Source organism: Pantherophis guttatus, chromosome 5, assembly GCF_059756535.1.
Source record: "Pantherophis guttatus breed Tessera chromosome 5, ASM5975653v1, whole genome shotgun sequence".
Taxonomy (NCBI): Eukaryota; Metazoa; Chordata; class Lepidosauria; order Squamata; family Colubridae; genus Pantherophis; species Pantherophis guttatus.
In genome coordinates, this window is record NC_142067.1 from 4,808,111 (window position 1) to 4,827,633 (window position 19,523).

Sequence of the window (19,523 nt, forward strand, 5' to 3'; positions counted from 1 at the left end):
AAGAAAAGAAAAGAAAGAAAAGAAAAGAAAAAAGAAAAGAAATTAATAGAATAGAATAGACTGGACTGGACTGGACTGGACTAGAATAGAACAGAACAGAACAGAACAGAATAGAAATTAGAATAGAAAAGAAAAGAAAAGAAAAGAAAGAAAAGAAAAGAAAAGAAAAGAAAGAAAAGAAAAGAAAAGAAAAAAGAAAAGAAATTAATAGAATAGAATGGACTGGACTTGACTGGACAAGAATAGAATAGAATAGAATAGAATAGAATAGAATAGAATGAAGAGGGAATAGAATAGAATAGAAAAGAAATGAATAGAAAAGAAAAGAAAGAAAAGAAAAGAAAAGAAAAGAAAGAAAAGAAAAGAAAAGAAAAAAGAAAAGAAATTAATAGAATAGAATGGACTGGACTGGACTTGACTGGACAAGAATAGAATAGAATAGAATAGAATAGAATAGAATAGAATAGAATAGAATAGAATAGAATAGAATAGAATGAAGAGGGAATAGAATAGAATAGAAAAGAAATGAATAGAAAAGAAAAGAAAGAAAAGAAAAGAAAAGAAAAGAAAGAAAAGAAAAGAAAAGAAAAAAGAAAAGAAATTAATAGAATAGAATGGACTGGACTGGACTTGACTGGACAAGAATAGAATAGAATAGAATAGAATAGAATAGAATAGAATAGAATAGAATAGAATAGAATAGAATTGAATTGAATTGAATTGAATTGAATTGAAATTAATAGAATGGACTAGACTAGACTAGAATAGAATAGAATAGAATAGAACAGAATAGAAATTAAAGAGAAATTAAATCGACACGCAATTCAGAATTCAGCATCAGTGCCTCATCCTAGGTTCCGGATGAGAAGATGCTTGTTTATTGTCGGGCTTAGAGAAACCATCATGCCGGCTACTCACCGAAGGATCCTCCGTTCCCGCGAGAGAAACAGTCTCTGCCAAATAGCCCAGCATCAACTAGGGATGTCAGAAACCATCTGACAGGTGAGGCCACAATCCACAGCCAATCTCCAGCCAATCAGGATCTTTTATGGGCTGCATCCTTCCCAAATGGATTGACATTCAGAGAGAGAGCAACCTGTGAAGCAGGGGTGGGTTGTACTTACCTTTACTACCAGTTTACTTGCCTTTACTACTTACCTTTACTACCAGGTCCCTTCCAACTCTTGTTAATCTCAGGGGTGAAAATGTAAAATGTGTTACTACCAGTTCTGTGGGCGTGGCTTGGTGGGGGGGGATAATGTGACTGGGTGGGTGTGGCCAACTTTAAAAAAAAAAACTTTTCAAAGCATTTTTTCTAATGCTTTGAAAAGCCTCTGGCGATCAGGAAACTCAGCTGGGATCGTCAGAGACTTTTCAAAGCATTTTTTTTACCACCTCTTCGGCCAAGAGGTTGCAGAAAAAAAATGCTTTGAAAAAAAACCTCTGAGGATGCCAGCTGAACATCCTCAGAGGTTTTTTTTTTTTTACTTTTAAAAGCATTTTTTTTTTACTTTTAAAAGCATTTTTTCGTCAGAGGTTGTAGAAAAAATGCATTTAAAAGTAAAAAAAAAAAAGCCTCTGATGATCGTGCGACTCAGCTGAGCATGTGGGGGGGGGCAGGGATTTTTGCTACCAGTTCTCCGAACCACCCGCCGCCATCGCTACCGGTTCGGGCGATCCGGTCTGAACCGGGAGCATTTCACCCCTGGTTAATCTGTTATTCTGTCGTCGTTATTCTCAATTTGTGGAGCCTCCTTAGAAAGGGAGCCCCCTACAGGCTCACAAGAAGAACTACATGCTTACAGAATAGCAAATGCTTCCCTTGAGGTTGCAGGCTGTCTAGGAAGGATGAGCCTTGCATTGCAATGTATCGGCAGTGAAGGAAGTCACCCCTCCTAGAAGAATGAAATATTTTGAGAAATATTTAAAAAGGCAGAATATTATATTTCCCTACAGGAGAAACGTGTTTCTAAAGACAGAAAGCAGCTCCCTGCTCCGGGCAGATATTTGGTGCCCATTAAGAAAGACTGGGCCAACCTATCTACAAGACAAAAGACCGCCAGCTCCAGGGTGATGAGATTAAGCTATGACCCTCCAGGACCTAATAGGATTATCTAGCAGATAATACAGAGCTCACTGTATTGCACACTCTTCTAAGGACATTGCATCACCTGGCAAACTTCAAACAAACTTGATTCAGACAAACATGACCCCTACATGGCTCCATGGGAGTTTGACAACAGTTACCAAGAGCCCTGGTAGCACAGCAGACTAAAGCACTGTTATTAACGTCAGCTGCCTGCAATTACTGCAAGTTCAAATCTCACCAGGCTCAAGGTTGACTCAGCCTTCCATCCTTTCTAAGGTAGGTAAAATGAGGACCCAGATTGTGGGGGCAATAAGCTGACTTTGTATAAAATATACAAAAGTATGAAGGTATTGTAAGCCGCCCTGAGTCTCCGGAGAAGGACGGCATATAAATCAAATTTAAAAAAAATAAAATAAATAAATAGAATACATGTTCTTGCACAGGAACAGGAAGCTCAAGTGCAAAGCCCAAGAGAAGGTATACACCTCATTCTCCACTCCAATAAAGAATTCTATTCTATTCTATTCTGATTTCTTATTCTATTCTATTCTATTCTATTCTATTCTATTCTATTTTCTATTATTTTATTCTATTTTTATTTTATTCTATTTTCTATTCTATTTTATTCTATTCTATTCTATTCCCTCTTTATTCTATTCTATTCTATTCCCTCTTTATTCTATTTTATTCTAATTCTATTCTATTCTATTCTATTCCATTCCATTCCATTCCATTTCTATCTATATTCTATTCCATTCCATTCCATTCTCTATCTATATTCTATTCTATTCTATTCTATTCTATTCTATTCTATTCTATTCTATTCTATTCTATTCTATTCTATTCTCTATTATTTTATTCTATTTTTATTTTATTCTATTTTCTATTCTATTCTATTCTATTCTATTCTATTCTATTCTATTCTATTCTATTCTTAATGAAGAATTCATGTACTGTTGATTTGGAAACCCAGATGTAGATAAAAAGCCAAGTTAGTTCTGAGACAGCACCAAAGATCTGAAGTGAGGAATCCTTTATTGGAACCAAAGAAATATATGAAATTTCCTGTAGATAGAAAGTGGATGGGATCGTTATTCCACATCTAGTAGTTTTCCCACAGGACTCTGGCTCCAAAGGGCCGCAAGCCACTCTGCCTTTGGCCAGGATAGATGGACAGGATCTTGGACAGCCACTGGAGACATTCAGTCAAGGTCACCATCGCTTCCCAGGCGCCAAATCTTTGCCAGACCGGACGAGCAAGAGGTGTGAAAATTCCAGGCCAAGCATCATCACCACCACCATCTTCTCCTGCATAGAAGGTCTCAGGTCTCCAAAGTCCTCCTCCTGCTTGGCCTTCTTCCTTCTCTTACAGCAAGGAGTCCATCTCCAACCTTCTGAAGGAGAACTGCTCAAACCGTTCTTCCAGAGAGAGGATCTTGTTTTCCTGCGCCTCGCAGATCTTTTCAAGATCGAGCACCATGCGTTCCACCTCCGCGGACTCCTTCTTCTCCTCATATTGTTGCTTGTCCTTCACGATTTTCGCCTCCAACTCTTTCAAGTATCTCAGGATTTGCTCCGTCTCTCGCTTGATACGCGAAATAGCCCGGTCCTGACTAGCTCTGGATTCTTGAAATTTGACAAGTTGTATGGAGGCCTTCTTGATTTCAGAACGGAGAGTTTTGTTGGCCTCAAATAATATCTGGTTTCGGGCCTCCAGGGTTGCCACGGTGTCGTCCCGTTCTCGGAGCATCTTCTGAAGTTCTTTCTTCTCCTGTTCCCAGTCCTTCACCATGACTTTGAAAACAATGGGTTTTTTGGGGTCTTCCAAGCTTTTTTTCGAATGCTCTCAAGGTCCTTCGGGTTTTCCTCGTTTGGGAGAATGTTCACCTTTGGAAAAATGTCAGTTAAAAGAAGTTAAATCAACACGTTATTCTGAATTGGGTTAAAGCATCATCCAAGCTTGTTTATTATGGGGATTAGAGAAACCATCGTTTTGCCATCGAGTTGGAAGGGACCTCGTAGGTCTTCTAGTCCACCCCCACACCCAAGCAGGAGACCCTACATCATTTCTGACAGATGGCAGTCCAGTTTCTTCTTGAAAGCTTCCAGTGATGAAGCTCCCACAACTTCTGAAGGCAACTTCTGTTCCATGGGTTGATTGTTCTCTCTGTCAGAAAATTTATCCTCATTTCTAGGTTGAATCTCTCCTTGATCAGTTTCCTTCCGTTATTCCTTGTCTGGCCTTCGGGTGCCTTGGAGAATAGCTTGACCCCCTTCCTCCTCTCTGGGGCAGCCCTTCAAATATGGGAAGTCTGCTATCCTGTCTCCTCTGGTCCTTCTCTTCACTAGACTAGCCAGGCCCAGTTCCTGCAACCGTTCATCGTCTGTTTTAGCCTCCAGTCCCCTCATCATCTTCATTGCTCTTCTCTGCACTCTTTCTAGAGTCTCCACATCTTTTTTTATAACGTGGTGACCAAAACTTGGGAGCAATATTCTAGGTGTGGTATCTTACTAAGGCTTTAGCAATAGCAGCACTTCGACTTATATACCGCTTCACAGTGCTTTTTCAGCCCTCTCTAAGTGGTTTACAGAGTTAGCCTCTTATCCCCCAACAACCTGAGTCCTCATTTTACCGACCTCGGAAGGACAGAAGGCTGAGTCAACCTTGAGCCTGGTGAGATTCGAACTACCAAATTGCAGGCAGCCTGCAGTACCACACTCTAACCACTGCGCCATTATGGCCTTACTTACCAAAGGCTCATCAATTCCCACAAGAGAAATGGCCTCTGCCAAACAGCCCAGCATCGACCAGAACTGAGTTCGAGCCCAACTGTCAGAAACTGCCTCTCAGGTGATGTCACACAATCCACACAATCTCCAGCCAATCAGAGTCCTTTTATGGACCGTATTTTTTTATTATTATTATAAATTTTTTATTTTCGAAAAACAAAACACAATATTAAAAACCATTATCATTCCATACAATCAAAGACGGTGTAACAGTCGGTGGCATTTTTTTGAGCTCCTCCTCTCTTCAGTTTATCACTAAACATGCTAACTTATTTTCAAAAAATTTCAACATTTATTTTATTTATTTATTTATTTTATTGGATTTCTATACCGCCCTACTCCCGAAGGACTCAGGGCGGTGAACAGCCACAGAATAAAACACATAAATACAAAAATTTAAAATAGAATAAAAACGAATTAAATAATTTGGCGGAGACAAATTTAAAATACCCAATAATTTCAAAACAAATTAAAATTTACATTTTAAAAGGGGAGAAGATTTAGGCCAGGCCAGCTTGATAAAATAAGAAAGTGTTGAGTCTTGAACATCCATTTATATCATAATTATTTCCAATTCTTATTCTCTATCCATTGATAAAATAAATCCCATATCAAATAATATTGTCTATCTTCCTGTTCTCTTATTTCAAAGGTCAATCTGCTCATTTCAGCACATTCCATCATTTTCTTAATAATTTCTTCATCATTAGGTAATTTTTCTCCTTTCCAGTTTTTAGCAAATACAATTCTGGCTGCTGTCAAAGAGATACACGATTAAATATTGCAGTTCTTTATTGTATATCTCCGGTACGATCCCTAATAAAAATATCTCTGGTTTAAAATCAATATGTTTCTTTATCATTTTTTCCAACCACTTGTGTATCTTAGTCCAATATCTCCTTGTTTCTACGCATGTCCACCACATGTGGTAGTAGGATCCTGGGGTCTGATGACATTTCCAACATTTCTCCGATTTATTCTGGAACATTCTATGGACCGTATTCTTCACCCATCACGCAGGGGAGACACACTCACACACACGGCAGAGGAAAGGGTGTAACATCTCATTGCAAAGTCTCTACGACCACAATTGTGCCCAACATTTCCACTGCTAAGCAAGAACGTCGTTAAGTGAGTTTTGCTCCCGTTTAATGACACTTCTTGCCACAATCGTTAAGCAAATCGCTGCAGTTGTTAAGTCAGTCACATGGTTGTTAAGTGAATCTTTCCCTGATGATTTTGCTGGTCAGAAGGTGGCAAAAGGGAATTACTCAGGGGTGAAATGCTCCCGGTTTGGACTGGATCGCCCGATCCGGTAGTGATGGTGGCGGGTGGTTCGGAGAACCGGTAGCAAAAATCCCTGCCACCCCCCCATGCCCAGCTGAGCCACTCGATCATCAGAGGCTTTTTTTTACTTTTAAAAGCATTTTTTCTACAACCTCTTTGGCCGAAAAAATGCTTTTAAAAGTAAAAAAAAAGCCTCTGATGATCGCGCGGCTCAGCTGGGATCGTCAGAGGCTTTTAAAAGCATTTTTTTTTACAACCTCTTCGGCTGAAAAGGTTGTAGAAAAAATGCTTTTAAAAGCCTTTGATGATCAGGCAACTCAGCTGGGATCGTCAGAGGCTTTTTTTTCTTTTAAAAGCAAAAAAAAATTTATTTTAAAAGAAAACAAAAGCCTCTGATGATCCCAGCTGAGTTGCCAGATCGTCAGAGGCTTTTAAAAGCATTTTTTTAACAACCTTTTCGGCCGAAGAGGTTGTAGAAAACCTCTTTTTTTTACTTAAAAGTTAAAAAAAAAAAGTTGGCCACGCCCACCCCATCACATTACCCACCACCACCAAGCCACGCCCACAGAACCGGTAGTAACAAATTTTACATTTCCCCACTGGAATTACTGCAACCATCATAAATATGAATCCGTTGCCAAGCATCTAAATTTTGATCACCTGACCAGGGGGATCCTGCAATGGTCGTAAGTACGAAGAACAGCCGTAAAGTCCCTTTTTTCAGGGCCATTGTAACTTTGAATGGTCACTAAACAGATGATTATAAGTCCAGGAGTACAGTGGTCAGAGGTGGGCTGCTGGGGGTTGGCAGGGGTTCGGGAGAACCTCTAGCTAAGATTCTGTGCAGTATGGAGAACCCTCAGATCCCACTCCTGGCTGGCCCCGCCCCGCCCACCCTGCCTCGCCCCTCCCAGGAGTCCCCATGTGGCCCATTTTGGATGCAGGTATGTGCAAGGTGCACGCAGAGGCTCAAGGAAGGTGAAAAACGGGTCAGTTTCCAGCCTCTGGAGCCTGGGGAGGCCATTTTCACCCTTCCAGAGGCTCGAGGAAAGCCTCCGGAGCCTGGGAAGGGCAAAAAAAACCCCACCCCAGTCCCCGCTGTGGTGCAGGAGGCTGACTAGGACACGCCCATCATGGTCACATCCACCGAGCAACCGGGCAGAGAACCCCTTGCTAAAATTTTTGAAGCCCACCCCTGAACGTGTCCTTGTTGACACTGGTAGCAGTGGTGGGTTCCTCCCGGTTCGGTCCGGTTCGGCCGAGCCGGTAGCGGTGACGATATGATAGTTGTAACCTGCCTGGTGCTATGCCGTTCTATTTAGCTGTGTTTTTTAAGCCACATGCATGTGTGCAAGCTCACGCAAAACCCATGCACAGGAGACCACGCGCATTTGCGAAAGGGACATGAGTGATGCGATCGTTGTGAGCACATGCGCTCACATTTTCGATGCCGGGGCGAACCGGTTGTTAATTCATGTGCTGCCCACCTCTGAAGGAGCACCTGTATAACATTTTACTTTTCACCCATTGGTTCTTGTCCTACCTTCAGGGTTTACAAAGAATAAATCTGTTTTCTCTTGCTTGAGATGTCCCCTGTCTCATATCGTCAACCCTGAAGTGAGCCTGGCCGAAGCCATCTTGGATTGCTCCTGGATTGCCACACCCCGGTGGAAAGGGGGGAAAATAATTAGATGGGGTTTTGTCGCCAAAACGATAAAGTTTTCCTGTGGGAACCAAGGACATTCTTACAAGTGGCTGGCCAGAGGAGGAGCCAGTAACCAAGCGACTGGACAGCACTTGGATTGGACAGCGTGACCAGTGACTTGGGGTTGTGCGGGAAAGAGGAAACTTTTACTTTTAATCATGTGAAAGCTGCGTGAAATTTCAGAGTCGGCTTTCACCAGTTGTGCCATGGGATGTATCCAATAAACCAGAAGTCTTCAAACTTGGCAGCTTTAAGATTTGTGGACTTCAACTCCCAGAATTCTCCAGCCAGCTGGAGAATTCTGGGAGTTTATTTATTTATTTATTTATTTATTGGTTTGATTTATATACCGCCCTTCTCTGAAGACTCAGGGCGGCTTACAATGCATTAAGCAATAGCCTTCATACTTTTGTATATACCTGCTTAGGGGGGCTTTTGGGCCCCCCCCAAGTGGTGTTCTTTTTTATACAAAGTCAGCTTATTGCCCCCACAATCCGGGTCCTCATTTACCTACCATGGGAAGGATGGAAGGCTGAGTCAACCTTGAGCCTGGTGAGATTTGAACTCGCAGTCATTGCAGGCAGCTGGCAGCTAAGTGCTACTTAACAGCACTTTAGTCCACTGCACCACCAAGGCTCTGAGTTGAAGTCCACAAGTCTTAAAGCTGCCAAGTTTGAAGACCTCTGCAATAAACTGTTCTTTGAAGAACTCGCCTGCCTCGGAGTTCTGTTTTCTATGGGTGCGTTCTTTGGAACGCTGACATTGTCTTCTTCTCAAATCATTGTCACCATGCTTGGTAGGTCCAGCTGGACCAGTTCCAAGAGATTGAGCCGTCAAGATGACTCAAGCCTGCCACTCCTTCCTTGTTCCAAGTTGCGTCCAAGAGAAATTCCAGGCGGTTTTGTAAAGTGAGTACAGCACATCTGGAATGTCTTGTTTTCCCCTCTCCTCCCGATTCTCTCCACAGTAGGACCACCACAGAACTTGAGATTCAAGCACAGTATGACACAAGCACAGGTAGTCCTCGATTTACGACCACAATTCAGCCCAAAATTTATGTTGAGACATTTGTCAAGTGAGTTTTGCCCCGTTTTACAACCTTTTTTTGCCGGTTATTAAGTGAATAACTGCCATTGATAAGCAAGCAATCCGGTCATTAAGTGAATCTGGCTTCCCCCATTGACTTTGCTTGTCAGAAGGCCGCAAAAGGGGATCATGTGACCCTGGTTCACTGCAACTGTTATGAGTCAGTTGCCAATGTCTAAATTTCAATCATGTGTCCATGATCTGCAATGGGATATTGCAATGGTCGTTAAGTGTGAAAAATAGTCCTAAGCCACTTTTTTCAGTGCCGTTGTGACTGAATGGTCACTAAATGAACTGTTGTGAGTCGAGGTCTACCTGAACACTGTTTTTCTCCAATCCTTTTAGCCCCTTCTCTGGTTTCACCTCTGTCCCTATGATTCCCACTCCAGAACAGGTCCTTCAATCGTAGCTTCTGGGTTTGTGCCTGGATCTAACAACACAAGTTCCACATTCAGATGAAATATGTATTTGGGCAGGGTCACAGACTAATAGAAATTGCTGTTGTATGCACAGAACGTTTTACGTAACCCTAGTGGCTAAGACACTGAGCTTGTCGATCGAAAGGTCGGCAGTTCAGCGGTTCGAATCCCTAGTGCCGCGTAATGGGATGAGCTCCCGTTACCTGTCCCAGCTTCTGCCAACCTAGCAGTTCGAAAGCAGGTAAAAAATGCAAGTAGAAAAATAGGGACCACCTTTGGTGGGAAGGGAACAGCGTTCCGTGCGCCTTTGGCGTTGAGTCATGCCGGCCACATGACCACGGAGACGTTTTCGGACAGCGCTGGCTCTTCGGCTTTGAAACGGAGATGAGCACCGCCCCCTAGAGTCGGGAACGACTAGCACATATGTGCGAGGGGAACCTTTACCTTTAGATGTTAAGAGAGGTGCGATGGTGCTGCTGTTAAAAGACGCTGAGCTTGTCAACTAGAGATCCGACAGCCCAAGTTCGAGACCCGAGCATCACATTACAGGATGAGCTGCCGTCCCTTGTTCCAGCTCCTGCCCACCTAGCAGTTTGAAAGCATGCAAAGGCGAGTAGATAAATAGGTACCACTTCGGTAGGAAGTTCACAGCATTCCGTATAGCCATGCTAGCCACATGACTACAGAAATTGTTTTCGGACAGTGCTGGTTCCTTCGGCTAAGAAACGGAGATCAGCACCGTCCGCTAGAATCAGATACGACTGGACAAGGAAATCTTTTAGATATTCTTATCTTCTTTTGTTGCCATGTTAAATTTATATTTTCTGAGCTTGGATGTTTTCTTGCAGGAGAGAGCACCAAGGACCCCTTATTTCATCCCTGAGCTACAAATATTGTTATAGTTTTATGGAGATAGTCTTCATTTTATGGTTGCTTAGTGACTTTAGAACCTACCTGAGGGATATATACAACCCAGATTAGGAGTTTCATACCCCCCCGGTCACATCATCGATTTTTGGGTGCTTGGCAACCAGTATTTATGGCCGTTTGCAGCGTTCGACAAAACCACACCCATACCAAGTAATTGGCTTGCTTAAGGACTGTGATGTTTGTTTTCACAACTGTGGCATTTAGTACTTAATGGTGGTGGCGCAGTGGTTAGAATGCGGTACTGCAGGCTACTTCTGCTGACTGCCAGCAGTTTGGCAGTTCGAGTCTCACCGGCTCAAGGTTGACTCAACCTTCCGTCCTTCCGTGGTCGGTAAAATGAGGAGCCAGATTGTTGTGGGAAAGAGGCTGACTCTGTAAACAGCTTAGAGAGGGCTGGAAAGCACTGTGAAGCGGTATATAAGTCTAAGTGCTATTGCCCTTCCTTTCTCCTTCCCCCTCTCCTCTTGCTTTCCTCCTCCTTCCTCTTCTACTTCCTCTCTTCCTTCCTCCTTCTCCCCTCCGTTCCTTCCTTCCCTTTCCCCTTCTCCTTCCTCTTCTTTCCCCACTTCCTCCTCCTGTTGGTGTGGTGGTACAGTGGTTGGGATGCAGTACTGGAGGCCGACTCTGTCCACTGCCAGCAGTTCAATCCTGACCGGCTCAAAATTGACTCAGCCTTCCGAGGTCGGTAAAATGAAGACCCAGATTGTTGAGGGCAAAAGGCTGATATAATAAGCCACTTAGAGAGGGAGGGGAGGGGAGGGGAGGAATAGAATAGAATAGAATAGAATAGAATAGAATAGAATAGAATAGAATAGTGAAATGAAATGATAGAATAGAATGTGAAATGAAATGAATAGAACAGAATAGAACAGAATAGTGAAATGAAATGAATAGTGAAGTGAAATGAAATGAATGAAATGAATAGAACAGTGAAATGAAATGATAGAATAGAATGTGAAATGAAATGAATAGAACAGAACAGAATAATAGTGAAAAGAAATGAATAGAATAGTGAAATGAAATGAAATGAAATGAATAGAACAGAACAGTGAAATGAAATGAATAGAACAGAATAATTGTGAAATGAAATGAAATGAAAATAGAATAGTGAAATGAAATGATAGAATGTGAAATGAAATGAATAGAATAGAACAGAACAGAATAACAGTGAAATGAAATGAATAGAACAGTGAAATGAAATGATAGAATGTGAAATGAAATGAATAGAATAGAACAGAACAGAATAGTGAAATGAAATGAATAGAATAATGAAATGAATGAAATGAATAGAACAGAATAGAACAGAATAGTGAAATGAAATGAAATGAATAGAATAATAGTGAAATGAAATGAAATGAATAGAACAGAATAATTGTGAAATGAAATGAAATGAAATGAAATGAATAGAATAGAATAGAATAACAGAGTTGGAAGGGACCTTGGAGGTCTTCTAGTCCAACCCTCTGCCCAGGCAGGAAACCCTACACCACTTCAGCCAAATGGCTGTCCAACCTCTTCTTCAAAACTTCCAGTGTTGGGGCATTCACAACTTCTGGAGGCCAGTCGTTCCACTGGTTACTTGTTCTGTTGTCAGGAAATTCCTCCTTAGTTCTAAGTTGCTTCTTTTTTGTTGGGTCAAAACCTGTGTTGAGCTGGTTTTTCCATGCATTTATATGCTTTTCGCCTTCTGACGGTCTCACCTTTTTTTTTTTATTTTATACAAACCAAAGCAGTGTGAAACACCCAGGATCTAGTTTATTCAAAACTTGCTGATTTCGCATCCATCGTTTTCATAGCGCACAAATTTAAAAACTTTTTCTTACACACAGAGACAGTCTATGCTGATGCGCTCACTCGTAGCTGGGCCTGGACAGACTGAGTTCTCAGTTGCCCAGATAAACCAGTCTTGATATGCCGAATTTTGCAAATGGGAAACCATGTGATTCTTTACCAAGGGCATCAAAGAAATACCCCCAAAAAATCCAAGCCGTTCTTAGAGTTTGTGTAATCTTATTTCTTAAATTAAGAGCCGGATGAGCAAATTGCTGTACTGTTTAATCCGAGATCATATAAACCATAGCAGCTTCCCCACCCCACCCCAATCCAGTCCCTTTCCAGCTGTCCTGGACTTCAACTCCCAGAATCCCTCTGGCCAAGAGGGGGATTCTGGGAACGGAAGTTCCGATTCATCTGGAAAGTCCTGTTTTAAGTTATTTACCAACCAGGCAAGATTAGGCAGTCCTAAACTGCAGGTTAAGATGGGAAAAGAGCCGCAGGGATTTAATCAGAGGACAATTTGTTTCTCATACACACACACACACACACATACACACATTGGTGTGTAAAGACACGTACACTCACACAAAACATGTTGCATGATCATCACCGAGTAATTAATCTTCCAAAAAGGGACGAGGAGGGGGAGGCGATCATGGTATTCATCCTAACTACTTCAATCTTCTTTGACGCATGCAAACTTTGTCCAAACATCCAGTGGTTGAGGGGGAAAAAAAAATCCACCTCTTTTCCCCCTGCAATTATAAAAACAGTCCACGTTTTTCTTTGCCTGCCCTAGTTTTTCAAGTAATCCAAACAAATTTTCAGTAGTTTTAAGAATTAGGCTCTCCAAGACAACGCCTAAAAGAGAATGGCATCTCGCTTAGGGAAAAACGTCTTCTAAAAAGTTTCTGCGGAATATTATTTCTCTCTTTCGTTCTGAAAAATCCGTACGTTAAAAGATCCAAGAGGCCTGCAGGGTTTGTTTGGCAACAACGCAACGGTTGTGTGATTAGCCAGGCTTTTCACGGGAGTCTTGCAAGAAAGGCAGAGCTCCTAAGCTCAGAGTTACTCCGGAGTTACTCTGCGGTACGTCTTGTTTCTGGATCCTCCGTCCGAATTTCATGATTTCAAGTCACCAGAAGAAGAAGAAAAAATTAAAAATGTTTAAAAGGCATTTCTGCAACAGGGCAGACATCCCGAAAGAGGAACTTTTTAAAAATGAGTCTTCTTAAAAAAAAAAAAAAAAGAAGGAAAGAAAGAAAAAAAAAACCCCAAAAGGATAAAAACCGAAAATTGTTCGCAGAAGGATTTCGGAAACAGCTGGTGTGGTCTTTTTTTGTTTTTTCCCCTCAGTGGTTGTTCTTGGTGGCCTCTTTCGCTGCAACGATCAGAGGGGTGAGGCTGGAGAGGGGCTTGGCAATTTTCAGGAACTGGTGCTAGAAAAGAGGGAGAGAAAGGCAGACATGGGAAAACAGCAAGATGGATAAAAATCAATGATTTTTTTTTAAAAAAATCAAAAAATCAGATTTTTTGATTTAAATTGGATTTTTTTTATTTAAATCGGATTTTTTTTATTTAAATCAAATTTATTCTAATAAAAAACTTTTGGGGTAAAAATCTATCGTAAGATAGTTTTCTATTTAAGATACATAAATAATTTAGTTTATTCAGCATGAAATGGAGCTTAGTTATGTAGCAGGAGGCTGTATATTCCTCAACACTGGGACTGAGTCAACAGTGGGTCAAAGGAGTAGCAGAGATGACAGTTGCTCTTTAACAATTACGATTTCAATCGAGTTGATTTAAATCAAACCTTTTTACTAGTGATTTAAATCATGATTTAAATTGTGATTTAAATCAACTCGATTTAAATCAAATCCACCCTGGAAAACTGTCACAACTTTTGTGATATTGATAGACAGAAAGAAAGGTGCATCTTATTTATGAAGTTGCTGCGTTGCTATTTAGAAAACTGAATAGAATGGGAATAGGGAGCAGAGTAGAGTAGAATATAGAATAAGAATAGAATTCAGAATGAATAGAACAGAATAGAAAATAAGAATAGAATAAGAAATAAGAATAAAATGGAATGGACTGGAATAGAATAGAATATAGAAAATAGAATAGAAATAGAAAGAATAGAATAGAATAGAATAGAATAGAATAGAATAGAATAGAATAGAATAGAATAGAATAGAATAGAATAGAATAGAGCAGTGATGGCTAATCTTTTTGCCATCGGGTGCCAGGAGTGGGGAGGGGGGTTTCACATGCACATGTGCCCACACCCATAATTCTATGTGCCCCACCCCTGCGCATGCACGCGTGACACACACACACACACACACCCTGTTCCTGGCACACGATGGCATGGTAGGCCTGTTTTTCTCTCTCCCCAGGCTCCAGAGCATTTCTAGAAGCTTGGGAAGGGCAAAGGCCTCTGGAGCTTAGGAGGCCCTCTGGAGGCCGGAAACGGCCCGTTTGCCAACTTCTGGTAGGACCTCCGGGGGGGGGGGGGATGGGGAAGGCTGTTTTCGCCCTCCCCAGACTCCTAGGAAGGCTCTGGAGGCTGGGGAGAGCAAAAAACGGGACTTCTGATCCCACCGGAAGTTGGCCTACGGGCTGTTTCCGGCCTCTGGAGGGCCTCCGGAGGGGTGGGGAAGGCTGTTTTCGCCCTTCCCAAGCTCCTAGAAAGGCTCTGGAACCTGGGGAGAGAGAAAAAAGGACACACTCTAGGGCAGGGGTGTCAAACTCAAGGCCCCGCGGGCCGGATCTGGCCCAAGGGGTGCTTAGAACTGGCCTGCCGGAGGCCATCGCTACTGTAGGGTCAAATGGGCCGCCATGTAAATTGTATATAAAATCAATATATTCAATATAAATGAACTCCTGGCCCTCTTTTCTCTGGATCCCAGGGTTACCTGCAGAAGCTCTTTGGCAGACCCTCTCTTCTCCACGTCCATTTCCAGGCAGCGATTAAGGAAGTCTCGAAAGATGGGGGAGAGCTTCTCCGGGTTTTGCAGCTCCGGGGTCCCGTTGGTAGCAATGAGATACAATGCCTGAAATCAATAAATAGTCATGATAAATAAGTATTCTCAAAGACGACGGGAAACATTCTCTGCCGTACGCTTATTGCAGTCCCTGGTTGCAATTTCCAGCTTTGCTAACCAATAAATTGCTAACTAAAGAAGTAAAACTACCAGGTGTTAGATCAATAATTCATTTTTTCTTTCCTTCCTTCTCTCCTTCCTTCCCTCCTCCCTTTCCCGTTCCTTCCTTCCTTCCTCCCTTTCCTGTTCCTTTCTTCTCTTCCCTTCCCTTCTTCCTTCATTCCTCCCACCCTTCCTCTTTCATGTTCTTCCTTCCTTCTCTGCTTCCTTCCTTCATTTTTCCCTCCTTTTTCCATCCCTTCCTCCTTTCCTTTCCTTTCCTGTTCCTTCCTTCATTCCTCCCTTTCCTGTTCCTTCCTTCCCTTTCCTTCCTTCATTCCTCCCTCCCTTTCCCATTCCTTCCTCCCTTCCTGCCTCCCTTTACTGTTCCTTCCTTCTCTTCCCTTCCCTTCTTCCTTCATTCCTCCCTTCCTTCCTCTTTCCTGTTCCTTTCTTCCTTCATTCCTCCCTCCCTTTCCCATTCCATCCTTCCTTCCTCCCTTTCCTGTTCCTTTTTTTCCTTCTCTTCCCTTCTTCCTTCATTCCTCCCTTTCCTGTTCCTTCCTTCCTTCCTTCTCTCCTTCCTTCCCTTTCCTTCCTTCATTCCTCCCTCCCTTTCCCATTCCTTCCTCCCTTCCTGCCTCCCTTTACTGTTCCTTCCTTCTCTTCCTTCCCTTCTTCCTTCATTCCTCCCTTCCTTCCTCTTTCCTGTTCCTTCCTTCCTTCCTTCTCTCCTCCCTCCCTCCCTCTTTTCTTCCTCTCTTCCTCCCTATGAACCCTTCTCCATTTAAGGGAAGAGGACATGTGTCCCTGTAGCTTACCCGCAGGGGGTTCTCGTTGAGGTACGGGGGTTCCCCCTCAATCATTTCAATGGCCATGATGCCCAGAGACCAAATGTCCACCTTCGGGCCGTAAGCTTTCCTTGTGACCACTTCGGGAGCCATCCAATATGGCGTCCCCACCATGGTACTGCGTTTACTCTGCTCAGGGGTGATTTGGGCGCAAAAGCCAAAATCAGCTGGAGGAGGAGGGGAAAAAAAGAAAGAAACAAACAAAGATGAATGGATGAAAAAGGATCAGGTTAAGCTTGGTCTACTCCAGTTGTCCTCAACCTGATTCCTCCCAAGAAGGAACTGTCGATCCTGAAGCTGACATACCATGTTTCCTATATATATATATATATTGGACCCTGAAATAAGCGCTTGGCCTTATTGCCATGCGCTCAAAAAGCCCGATTGGGCTTATTATCAGGGGGTGTCTTATTTTGGGGGAAACAGAGTATGTGTAGCCATGCTTTATTATACCGTATTTTTTGGAGTATAAGGCACACCTTTTTCCTCCAAAAAAGAGGGTGAAAATCTGGGTGCGTCTTATACTCCGAATGTAGCCCCGCCCAGCTTCTCAAACGGAGGTTTCAGAGGCTGAAAAAAGCATTAGAAACTAAGCTTCAGAAAAAAGCCCCCAAACGGAGCTTCAGAAAAAAGCCCCCAAACAGAGCTTCAGAAAAGAAGCCCACAAACAGAGCTTCAGAAAAAAAGCCTCCAAACAGAGCTTCAGAAAAGAAGCCCCCAAACAGAGCTTCAGAAAAGAAGCCCCCAAACAGAGCTTCAGAAAAAAGCCCCCAAACAGAGCTTCAGAAAAGAAGCCTCCAAACAGAGCTTCAGAAAAGAAGCCTCCAAACGGAGCTTCAGAAAAAAGCCCCCAAACAGAGCTTCAGAAAAAAGCCCCCAAACAGAGCTTCAGAAAAGAAGCCCACAAACAGAGCTTGAGAAAAAAGCCCCCAAACAGAGCTTCAGAAAAAAAGCCTCCAAACAGAGCTTCAGAAAAAAAGCCTCCAAAAAGAAGCCCACAAACAGAGCTTCAGAAAAGAAGCCCACAGAGCTTCAGAAAAGAAGCCTCCAAACAGAGCTTCAGAAAAGAAGCCCCCAAACAGAGCTTCAGAAAAAAGCCTCCAAACAGAGCTTCAGAAAAGAAGCCTCCAAACAGAGCTTCAGAAAAAAGCCTCCAAACAGAGCTTCAGAAAAAAGCCCCCAAAAAGAGCTTCAGAAAAGAAGCCCCCAAACAGAGCTTCAGAAAAGAAGCCTCCAAACAGAGCTTCAGAAAAAAGCCCACAGAGCTTCAGAAAAAAAGCCTCCAAACAGGGCTTCAGAAAAGAAGCCCACAAACAGCTTCAGAAAAAAAGCTTCCAAACAGAGCTTCAGAAAAAAGCCTCCAAACAGAGCTTCAGAAAAGCCCACAAACAGAGCTTCAGAAAAAAAGCCTCCAAACAGGGCTTCAGAAAAGAAGCCCACAAACAGAGCTTCAGAAAAAAAGCTTCCAAACAGAGCTTCAGAAAAAAGCCTCCAAACAGAGCTTCAGAAAAGCCCACAAACAGAGCTTCAGAAACAAAGCCCACAGAGCTTCAGAAAAAAAGCCTCCAAACAGAGCTTCAGAAAAAAAGCCTCCAAACAGAGCTTCAGAAAAGAAGCCCCCAAACAGAGCTTCAGAAAAAAAGCCTCCAAACAGAGCTTCAGAAAAGAAGCCCCCAAACAGAGCTTCAGAAAAGAAGCCCCCAAACAGAGCTTCAGAAAAAAAGCCCCCAAACAGAGCTTCAGAAAAGAAGCCCACAAACAGAGCTTCAGAGGCTTTTTTCCTAAAGCTCTGTTTCGGAGGCTTTCAGAGGCAGAAAAAAAAGTTTTTTCTTAAACAGAGTTTCAGAAGTTTCAGAGGCAGAAAAAAAAGCAAGGTAACAAGGAACCTGTTGCTAAAATTCATCTCTGGGAAAACATCTGATGGGGAGTATTCCAGGAGGCTGATTCACCTGCCAATCAGCTTTTTTCTTATTTTCCCTCCCAGAAACCAAGGTGCGTCTTATACTCCGAAAAATACGGTACTCTTTGCCTATTCTTTTTCTTAGCTTTCTTTAGGTGTCCTGCAAAGGGATTTAACGATGCTTCAGGCTTGCCACAGCAGTAGGAAGTGGGGGGGGGGGTTGTAGAGATAAGGAGCGATGTTGTGACTAGCTGGCATTCTTTCCCATGGGCACTGAGAAGGTGCCTGCAGCTGGTTGAAGGTGGAGTTTGGAGTCATCGGACTGAAGGACTGTGAGCCGATTGGAGAATGTGACTATGGGGAGGCGGGGGAAGTTTTAAACTTTTGCTTTTAATGGGTGTAATTCCGGGGTGAGGCCAGAGCTGGAATTATGTAACAGTAACAGAGTTGGAAGGGACTTTAGAGGACATCTAGTCCAACCCCCTGCTCACGCAGGAGACCTGTACTAGGGATTCGAACCGCCGAACTGCCGACTTTTCTGATCGACAAGCTCAGCGTCTTAGCCAATGAGCCATCTAGTCAATTACGCCGAGACCTTGCCAATTGGATATGTTCCTAATAAAGAGCCTTTGATTAATTATGGATGCTTTGGGCTTTTCATGCTGGGGACATATGACTTCGAACCTTGACAGGAACAGCAATTCCCAGAAACTGTAGACAACGTCTTTCTTGGAGAACACCCAAAAAAATATACACTTTTTCTTAGACACCAGGCCCTTGAGAAATGATGGTTTGGTGTTGTGGGGAAGTAGAAACCAGGAGATGGGGAGTTCTGGCAGGAAAACCAACTGGGAACCAACCAGGAGATGGTGAGTTCTAGTCCCGCCTTAGGCATGAAAGCTAGCTGGGTGAGTTTGGGCCAATCACCAGGAGACGGTGAGTTCTAGTCCCGCCTTAGGCATGAAAGCCAGCTGGGTGACTTTGGGCCAATCACCAGGAGACGGTGAGTTCTAGTCCCACCTTAGGCATGAAAGCCAGCTGGGTGAGTTTGGGCCAATCACCACAGGACGCTGAGTTCTAGTCCTGCCTTAGGCATGAAAGCTAGCTGGGTGACTTTGGGCCAATCACCAGGAGACTGTGAGTTCTAGTCCCGCCTTAGGCATGAAAGCCAACTGGGTGAGTTTGGGCCAATCACCAGGAGACTGTGAGTTCTAGTCCCGCCTTAGGCATGAAAGCCAACTGGGTGACTTTGGGCCAATCACCAGGAGACTGTGAGTTCTAGTCCCGCCTTAGGCATGAAAGCCAACTGGGTGAGTTTGGGCCAATCACCAGGAGACTGTGAGTTCTAGTCCCGCCTTAGCCATGAAAGCCAGCTGAGTGACTTTGGGCCAGTTTCTCTCTCTCAGCCCAGCCTACTTCACAGGGTTGTTGTTGTTGTTGTTGGGCGGGGGAAAGGAGGCAGGAGTATTATGCATATTCATTGCCTTGAGTTCCTTACAAAATACCGGTATTAAAAAGGGAACAAATGTATAAATAAATAC

The 19,523-nt window shown here is 43.0% G+C and overlaps 2 protein-coding genes across 3 annotated transcripts in view; both read right to left on the reverse strand.

Moving 5' to 3' along the window:
- Positions 1–3,107: 3,107 nt before the first annotated feature.
- On the reverse strand, positions 3,108–7,724 carry LOC117679838 (uncharacterized). Of its 2 annotated transcripts, none has more exons than XM_087895758.1 (2): positions 7,710–7,724; positions 3,108–3,976 (listed from the first exon to the last, which is right to left on the reverse strand). In XM_087895758.1, the coding sequence occupies exon 2, from the start codon at positions 3,879–3,881 to the stop codon at positions 3,456–3,458; it is 426 nt and encodes a 141-aa protein (XP_087751884.1). In that variant the 5' UTR covers positions 3,882–3,976; positions 7,710–7,724; the 3' UTR covers positions 3,108–3,455. The 2 variants fall into 2 exon arrangements, with proteins under 2 accessions (XP_087751884.1, XP_087751883.1); XM_087895757.1 differs by lacking the exon at positions 7,710–7,724 and adding an exon at positions 4,841–4,949.
- Positions 7,725–12,041: 4,317 nt separating this feature from the next.
- Positions 12,042–19,523, reverse strand: part of PAK1 (p21 (RAC1) activated kinase 1) — a 69,900-nt gene continuing 62,418 nt past the window's right edge. Inside the window, exons 13-15 of the mRNA XM_060684777.2 lie at positions 16,053–16,249; positions 15,004–15,141; positions 12,042–13,521 (exon numbers count right to left, since the gene is read on the reverse strand). Of these exons, the coding sequence (XP_060540760.1) occupies positions 13,435–13,521; positions 15,004–15,141; positions 16,053–16,249 (422 nt within the window). The 3' untranslated portion in view covers positions 12,042–13,434. The remainder of the gene's footprint in view (positions 13,522–15,003; positions 15,142–16,052; positions 16,250–19,523) is intronic.

Coding starts and splice junctions, on each gene's coding strand:
- LOC117679838 (XM_087895758.1), bottom strand. CDS start 3,881: ATGGTGAAGGACTGGGAACAGGAGAAGAAAGAACTTCAGAAGATGCTC.